Below are 8,899 nucleotides of genomic sequence, written 5' to 3' on the forward strand. Positions count from 1 at the left end.
CGGCTAACCGCAATAATAACTCTGAAGAGGAGGTGCTCTGATTGGAGTTGGCGATGCACTATAAACCGGCTGTCCTGAAGGAGGTACATAAGGACCACGACCCCCTGAAGCTCCATGGGATGTCTGAAGTGCTAAATGAAACGGCATGGGATGATGGCCTCTACCAAAAGTACCCCGACCTTCAGATAAGGCCCCATGGAATCCACCGGAGTAACAAGGTCTCTTGTCAGACCCTTGACCACTCCCCTGAGCTAAAACCATCTCAACTCGTCTGGCCACATTGGCTGCATCCTAGAAAGAAATCTCGCTCCCTGTCTCCTTAGCCATTTACAATCTGCTAGGCTGAGCGAGTCCCTCAATAAACCTCCTCACCCTCTCTCTCTCGGTGGGAAGTATTAGAAGAGCATGACAGGCCAAATCAACAAATTTGGTCTCGTACTGAGTGACGGTCATAGAACCCTACTGAAGGCGCTCGAACTGCCTCTGATAGTCCTCTCTCTGAGTAATAGGAAGATACTTCTCCAAGAATAGCTGCGAGAACTGGTCCCAAGTGAGAGCTGGTGACCCAGTTGGTCTGGCCAAACAGTAATCTCTCCACTATGTCTTGGCGGTACCTGATAAACGAAAAGTAGCAAAGTCGACCCCATTGGTCTCCACTGTTCCCATGTTTCGTAGAACCTCATGGCAATTATCCAAATAGTCGTGGGGATCCTCTGAAGATGTACCGCTATAGGTACTCACCCATCGCCCAAAGTGCTCAGATTTCTCACAACTTTCAAATCGGCAGAGTCAGCCCATCGAGCTCGCCAAAAGACGACCCCAATAGGCAGAGGGACTAACTGTATGGGTCGAATCTGACCAAACGAGAATTTTCGTGAAGAGGAACGACACAAAAAATCACTTGGGCTGAAGTCGTATTCTTACAACGTTATAGTGACAAGCACCTCGGGCACAGCCGAGGTCGTGTACTTAGAATGTTGGTACGGTGAATTGGATGTTACGACATTTCAGAGGGTCAACCGGTGATACAGTTAAATGATTTAGGTACTCTGGCTAATGACCGTTGGGTAAATGAGAATACCTAGTATATATACTAGGTGAGAGAATGAAGAAAGGGGGGATTCACAAATCACACACTTCTTTACTGATAGGGTGGGAATTGGAGAATCCATCTCGTAAATGAGAGAAGGTTCGAAGCCTTGCTATTCATATTATGTAGCCATCGTTATGGAATAAACAAAGACATACCTCGTGGTCATTAATGGTGAATCCTTTCTTTCTTCTTTATTTTACATTGTGGAGTAACAATGTCAAGAATGAATGTAAGCTCATCATACACATTAGGTTTTTTCCATTATCTTAATGAGTTCATGAGCTTAACCTTACCCAACTTTTCTTACTTAGCATTCATTGATCTAGAGTTTATTATCTTTGGCTAGGATTTATCCTCTATCTTCTTATTTAATTAGTTTAGTAAAAGTTCTCACACTTTTTGGTCAAACATATCTAACATTTTATATCAACATTTAACTCGGAGACATTAAGGAATGGGAGTTTTTGGGAGTTAATGATATTAGGAGTTCATGAAACTAGTCATCAAGCTAAAAAGATAATTAGAGAAGTCAATGTTACATGACTATGGTAAAGTATACATATAAAGACAGCCCGGTGCACAAAGCATTCCGCATTCACGCAAAATATACATACAGTAAAAGCAAAAATACAAATTAGCATTAACAAGCGTATTATCCACCAAGTTTTGAACTGTGCATGATCCCGAAAATTTCTTGGTCGTTACAAAAATTAGCATGATCAGTTATACTTGTATGAAATATTTAGTGAACGTTGGGATATACTTGTTCATCCTGCACATTCGAGTTTTTCTCTAATATTTGTCAGTAAATAATAAAATGACAACAAGGTGGAGCAAGTCTTGGATATGTGTTTTCCATCTCTCACTAGTTGATTTGCTTATCCTGGTTCAGTTCATATTTTGTAAAGTCACTATTGCTATTTCTATTTCTGAATGTTGTGAAGGATGAATGGAAACTTTGATTTCTTCTGCCAATCTATTCACCTGAATTTTAATGCCTATACCATGATGTTAATTTCATATCTTTGAGGACTTATATGATTTCATAGTTGCAATCATGTTGCATTAAGGCACTGCAGTTAGATAAACTCTTCTATGGGGTTAAGATTTGTTCTATTTTGTTTATTCAAGTGGCTAAAGATATGGCACTTGGAAATAACTCAAACCCGAAAGCTAGCTCAGCTAGCTCGTGAGGGGTTTATTGCCCAAGTCCAAAGGAGACTATCAGTCCACCACCAACTGGAGCGTGAACGATATGGGCCAAATGGGAATGGACTTGGCTCTGATACTATGTAAAGATATGACACTTGGACCTAACACAACCGCAAAAACTAGATCTACGAGGGGATGATTGCTCAAATACATATAAGGAGACCATCAATTCATTCTCCAACCAATGTGGGACTCTTACCCACTGTAATAAAGTGAAGGTTGATGAAAGATTTGTCCTGAAAATACAAATAGAAGGGTGGAAAAACACAGAATAAGAGAGATATCTTTTTCTCTTCATTTGCCAAGAAGTACTTACACTGTAAATGATTAGTACTATGGGTGTGAACTGAAGCAAAAGAACTGTGAGATCCAGATATCATTTGAATCCAGTTGAGTTCATAATAGGTACAAAAACCAGCCCAAAAATGTTCTCTAAGTGTTATATACACTGATGCAGAATACAGCACGTGATAGTACTACTATGCAGAATTGGAGAGCAAAGTACCAAGGCCTGCCCATTAATCTGTGGGCAATATTAACATCGTTAGATACTATTCCATTCATTATCAGAACTCTATAGAACAAAATGATAGAGCTCTCTTGGATTGCTTCACTCTTTGCTTTCGCTATTTGTCTGGATTGCTTTACTGATACTGGATGGAGGCTGTAGTCAAGCTTTTGTTTTCTGCCTTAAATTAGTACTCTTTATCAGACAAAACTTTGAACTGGAGCAGAAAGCTTCAACTCATGTGCAGCTTGGAAAAAATCTGCCGCTTGCTGCAGTGAGCCTTCCGTTTTTGCAAGCATTCCAAGGCTAAACCATGCATCATGATTTGTGGGTTCTAATCGCAGAGCATTCATCAAAAAGCTTCTAGCAATAGGGACTGTGTCGTCTCCCATCTTCATAAGCACTTGAGCCGTGGAAACAATACTAGGGATATAATCTGGTTCTATTGATAGAGAAATTGAGAATGCAACAAGTGCTTCCTTATCTCTTGCTTTGGCTTGAAATAGTGCACCTATAGGTATTCAAGGAACAATGTTTAGTTACTGATAAGAAAGCGACAGGTAATACATCTAAACTTCATTTTTTTTTTTTGCACGAGTTATGTTAGACCTGTTGCATGCCAGCTCCGAGGGCAGTAAAATTGAATTGCTTTGGCTTTGTTTATACATATTTCGGCATCACGCCATGACTCTAGATCTGTGTATAACCTTGATAAATCAAGCCATGCTTCAACTTCCAATCTTCTCTGAAATGTTACCTGCAAACCAAACAAAGATAATTACGACCTCTAGTCTCCTTCCAAATATTGCTTTACGGATCAGATTCTGTGGATTTTATACATCATATTGTCAGAATAAACCTATTCAAGTGGAAACTTGTTCCTCTGCTGGTATAGGTGATTGAACACTCAAATATTTTTAGGAAGAGGTTAGAAACACGTTGTGTACCTCATCATCTGTCATGGACTCCTGTTGTGCTTGAATCAAAGCCAACAGAATCCTGTACGTCTCTATGGCTTGCTTGGGCTGTTGTTGAGCTATTTGCAGGACAGCTTTTAATCTGAGATATTCCATCTGGTCAATCTTTCCAGTCTCATCGAAAGCAAGATCAACTATGGCTTCCGCATCTTTGAATCTTTGTTCTGCAGAAACAACTAAAGCCAACAATTTCCAAGCTCTCGTCGTGCTTCCAGCCACCATTTCTGAGTACCGCATTCCATTATTAAAAGCTGGAGTCAAATTTCTTTGGATGGCATTTTCCAATCCTAGACTAAACAAAATTTCTGGATCCTCCTTGCAAGTTGCAAAAGCAGAGTTTAAAGCAGCAAATGCTTCTCTTTGGCAGAAATTTCTTTCAAAATCTGAAATGGAAACTCTTGCAGCATTTCCATAGCAGATCCCAAGAAGTTTATGAGCCTGGACTAGGAAATGTTCGTTCTGATTTTTCGCCGAGTTAAGTGCTGCACGAGCAAAATTTACCCCCTCATGGGCTTGCTGCAGATCCTGAGAACACAGCTTTGCTCCCAACAAGAGAGACGGAATATGAGGTTCTTGGTTGGCTTCTGAACATCCAGAAATTTTCTTGACAAGATTCAACGCTGTATCATTCTGACCTGCAGCACTGTAACAAAGCGCAAGAAGATACCATCTCTCAGATCGGGTATAGATTCCTGGTAAAACCTGCTCAATATGATCTGCAACAGACTCAGAGTGGCCGGAAATTGTCAGCGCGAAAGTCAAATGGTGCATAATTTCAGAATCCCATTCTATTTGACCATTTAGCATTTTGCTCATGAGTACAAACAATAAGAGAATTGCTTCCTCCAAGTTATTTTTTGGGGAGGTCGAACCCGACACTTGAAATTGAGCAGGAACCTCAACTTCAACCCCTCCAAAGAGTAAAGTGGCAGCTAAGTCCTTTTGTATACAGGCCAATCTTTGGGAATCCAAATTCCATGGCTTGACTAGAGCCCTTCGATATGCAAGCACAGCTTCGTCCACATACCCTGCTTGTATCCATAACTTTGGAAGTAACTCAAGCGCTTTATGAAACATCTCCAGCAACTTGCAGTCTTCAGAAATCCCCTCTGGTATTCCATTCGGCAATGCTGAATCGACAACATCCAATATCATCTTGCATTCCTTAGCAGCATCTAAGGAGTTAAAACCAAGCAAATACATCAGCACTAAAATTCAGATAACACAGTATTCAACCAATTAACGTAGCGTTTATCAAACACCAGGTAGTGCAAATAGAACTAAGATATGACAATATTTTCAACTAATAAAACGTTATTGCTAAAGGATAGTATAACCAAACAGCATCAGAAGAAATGGCTTTACCTTTGATTCGGCTGAGCTCCTCTAAAGATTTAGCTTTGAGCAAAATTGCTTCAAGAAGTAGACTCACTGAATGCAATGACATCACACCAGCAGGCACAATATCACATTTGGAGCGCGGTTTTAAGGGCCTCGTTCTCTCAGCAATCGCCTTAGACATTCTCGAGGATAGGGTTCTAATATCTATTCCCTGAAACACATGAAGGGCAGCATCAAAATTCCCTCTTTGGTATTCTAGCCTCCCCAGCAATGCTCTTGCTTCCTGCAGCCCAACAACAAAAGAGCAAAATCAATCATCTATGCCTCAATTCCAAACTAGATAGAGCCGGCTATATGAATCATCTACACTTCCATTCCAATGCAACAACAACAAAATCCAATGTAATCCAATGGTGGGGTCTGGGGAGGGTAATGTGTACGCAGACCTTATCCCTACCTTGTGAAAGTAGAGAGGTTGTTTCCGATAGATCCTCGGCTCAAGGAACAGTGAAAATAAAGTACAACAAGCAGTGGCAACAACAATGCAATAGGAGCAAATGACACAACATGTAATAATAAAAAAATCAGGAATAAGAAAAATACAAATAGCCCTAGTACTACTGGTAAGACTAAGAGACATCAGGTCTAATATGTCAATAAAAGTAGATGATTTGTGTAGGGCTATTACCTCATAATTCAAGGAAAGTGCCTCTTTCAAAGTTGATTCAACTTCATCAACTTGAGCATCTTCAAGTTTTGAATCCCAATCTACTGTTCCAGTTCTAGAAGAAAGGCCACTGGCTGAGAAATCCCTAGTGGCCAATGACTCTGGAGACTGTGGGGGTGGCTCATCAAATTTAAATTGCTCTCCTGAACAAGCACACAACATCTTCTCCAAAAAGCAGCAAATTTCAAAATTTTCACACTTCACTCCAAGAAACTTACTTTAGGTACACTTCTTTCAAAAGATTAAATCTTTACTAGTACCCTTTTACCCCCTGAGCTGAAAAATGCCAAATATCAAGAAAAAGCATTCAAGAAAAAAAGCTAAATTTGAAAAGCAAAGGGTAAATGCAATATTGATCAGATCAAGAAATCATGTGGCAAAAAAGATTCTTATCAGAAAAGGGAAAGCTAATCTGAAACATCCAAAAGATTACAATTTACAAAAAAGAAAAGCACAGAAAAAAGCATCCTAAGGAAACTCCTTAAACCCCAATGAAACAGAAGGAATTAGGAACATAAATTAAAGAAGACAAACAACAAAATGACAATAAAACTTTGATAAAAAAGAAGATAACACAACGCAGAGTAGTGAAAAGGGCTAGACAAACAAGAGAATAAAGCATTGAGCTTAGCATAAAAATAGAAAACTTTGTTTTACATGCATTGTTTTTAGTATGTAGTAGAAATAGTCATGAAAGCAACACTTAAAGAGCAGTCACTGTTTATAGCTTCAGAATTACTGTTATGAGGTTCACATAATGAAAGCAATAGATTATGATATGGGGTTTAAAGATCTAAGTAGAATGGTCCATATTTGAATTTTTTTTTTTGTTCTTTAGTTTATTGTAAGTATTCATATTTTAATAATTTGTCTGGAAGCTGACATGGTGGGAGTCCAGATGGGTTTTAGACAGGTAAAAAGCATGGGTAGGGGGGCAAAAGTGGTTGCAGAATCGTAGCTGTTTGTAGATTCTCTGTTTCCTTCGTCCATATTTTTTCTTTTTCTTTTTTCTTTTAAATGGGAGGGGGTGTTTTGACAGATGTATTGTTTCTGAATAAATTATGTGTAGTCTTATAGTTTGGAAATGGTGATAATAATTCAGTGAGACAAAGGCCTCATGGTACAGTTTGGTGTATCAAGATACGACCAAACCGTAAATACTTTTACCGCACTCCATATTTGCATAAAATAAAAAAAATAAAAAAAATTAAGTACACATTATTTGACCATGATTTAGTAAACAATATGCATATACAAAGTAGTAAACATTAAGGGGATGTCTAGTTGTTGGTTAGAGTTATACAAATATTAGTAATAATTATGCATGAATAAGTAATATAAGAATTAGTTATGCAAGGTTTAGTTATTATTCTAATTTTAGTTATCATAGGAGTAACCCCCCGTTTCAATTTGCTTTAACTTATTTGATTGGACACATAGTTTAAAAAAAAAAGATTTTTGAAACTTGTGATATGAAATAGTTCATAAATATTTGTGTAGCAATAGATTATCTTATTAAAGGTGAAAGAGAAATTTTAAAGTTAAATTGTTTTCAAATTTAGAAAGGGTTCATTCTCTTTTAAACGGACTAAAAGAAAATAGGTTCATTCTTTTTGAAACGGAAAAAATACCTGTTTTATTTACAGTAGAACCTCTCTAAATTAATATTGTCGGGACCATAAAATATTATTATTTTGTAGAGGTGTTATTTAATCGATAAATTAATATTTATTAATTGAAAGAGTGTTTTCGAGATTCAATGAAGGTTAATTTTGATTGCATCAAAAATCGTTGTATCTTACTAACTTATGTATCATCTTTATTGAATTAATATAAAAAATAAATTCATTATATATAAAGTACAATATATGATGTATGATTCATTGTAATATTTTTTAATTAAATAATTCATTGTAATGTTCATTGTAATTATAAATCATCATTGTTTCTTAATAAGAAAAGTTAGAGATGAGCTTTAACTAGATTTAAATTTTAAGAAAAAATAAAAAATACTAGAATCATATTTCACAAAATTATCTTAGATATTTTTGTAATTTTAAAGAATTATTAATTTATAATATTAATGAGACTTTTATGTAGGGATCTTCTGAAAATATTATCTTATTATCTTATCGAAAGCGACAATTTTTTCCACTGGCCCAAGTCGGGACTGAAGAAAAGCAGTATCTTAGAGAGTTTATTAATTTACAGAGTATTAATTTAGAGAGATTCTACTTATATGCAATTATAAAATAATAACCAAACACCATGGTGGTGTGCTGAATTTTACAAAAAGCAACTAAAAAACTGCCAAACATTGTATATTAGCTATGCTATTTTTTTTGTCCCGAAGGGACAGCTCAGTTGGGTTTTGGAGGGAGTTGTCCACACGAGCGACGCGGGTTCAATCCCCCCCCCTCAATGCCCTCTTGGTCTGAGCCTGTTGCACGGGGCTTGCCTAGTGCGGTTTACATTTTCTGTGTGGTTTGCAGGTTATTACACAGTGGGAGGTTTATCAAGTGCGTACATAATGCTTACCACAGAAAACTCACCCGAAGGACAGAGGCTGTAGCGGCTGCGGATTTTCCTAGAGTTCCAAAAAAAACTATGCTAATTTTAAATACATGAATAAAACTCCCTTCCTGTTCCTGGCTAGCAATGGAACGGCTCCTAAAATTTCATGTGGCCAAATTGCCTAATGACGGGTGATTCCCCCATGAACCTCTCTCCTCTAAATTAAAATAAATTTCTCTGACAAAAGAAGACAGAGGAAGAATGTACACACCCTGCAATTCTCCCTTATAATCAAACTCTTGGGCAAAAGAGTCGTCCACCAGTACCTCAAAAAAAAGATCCAAGACCTTTGGAAACCAAATGAATCCTTTCCATTAATTGATCTAGGATTAGACTTCTATGTAGTTAAGTTTACTAAAGAAGAAAACTTGGCAAAGGCTCTGTCTGGGTTTGCCTTTCACAATTACCCATAGAATTCTACGATGGAATAGTGCTTGGAAGGATCGAAAACTCAATTGATAGGCTGC

The 8,899-nt window shown here is 37.5% G+C and overlaps 1 protein-coding gene across 1 annotated transcript; it reads right to left on the minus strand.

Annotated features, from left to right (window-relative positions):
- Positions 1-2,652: 2,652 nt before the first annotated feature.
- On the minus strand, positions 2,653-6,682 carry LOC104213192 (protein NPGR1). The gene is made up of 5 exons (XM_009762638.2): positions 5,820-6,682; positions 5,156-5,414; positions 3,761-4,965; positions 3,423-3,570; positions 2,653-3,324 (listed from the first exon to the last, which is right to left on the minus strand). Exons 1-5 carry the CDS (start codon positions 6,018-6,020, stop codon positions 3,014-3,016), a joined length of 2,124 nt encoding a protein of 707 aa, XP_009760940.1. The 5' UTR covers positions 6,021-6,682; the 3' UTR covers positions 2,653-3,013.
- Between the last annotated feature and the right edge of the window lie 2,217 nt (positions 6,683-8,899).

This window comes from Nicotiana sylvestris, chromosome 4 (genome assembly GCF_000393655.2).
Source record: "Nicotiana sylvestris chromosome 4, ASM39365v2, whole genome shotgun sequence".
NCBI lineage: Eukaryota > Viridiplantae > Streptophyta > Magnoliopsida > Solanales > Solanaceae > Nicotiana > Nicotiana sylvestris.

Bases quoted from the DNA above. Each gene is read 5' to 3' on its own strand.
- LOC104213192 (XM_009762638.2), bottom strand. From the start codon at position 6,020: ATGTTGTGTGCTTGTTCAGGAGAGCAATTTAAATTTGATGAGCCACCC. The intron at 5,415-5,819 runs GTAATAGCCCTA...GTTGGGCTGCAG, and splicing joins CACTTTCCTTGAATTATGAG to GAAGCAAGAGCATTGCTGGG. The intron at 3,571-3,760 runs GTACACAACGTG...TTTGGTTTGCAG, and splicing joins AGTCCATGACAGATGATGAG to GTAACATTTCAGAGAAGATT.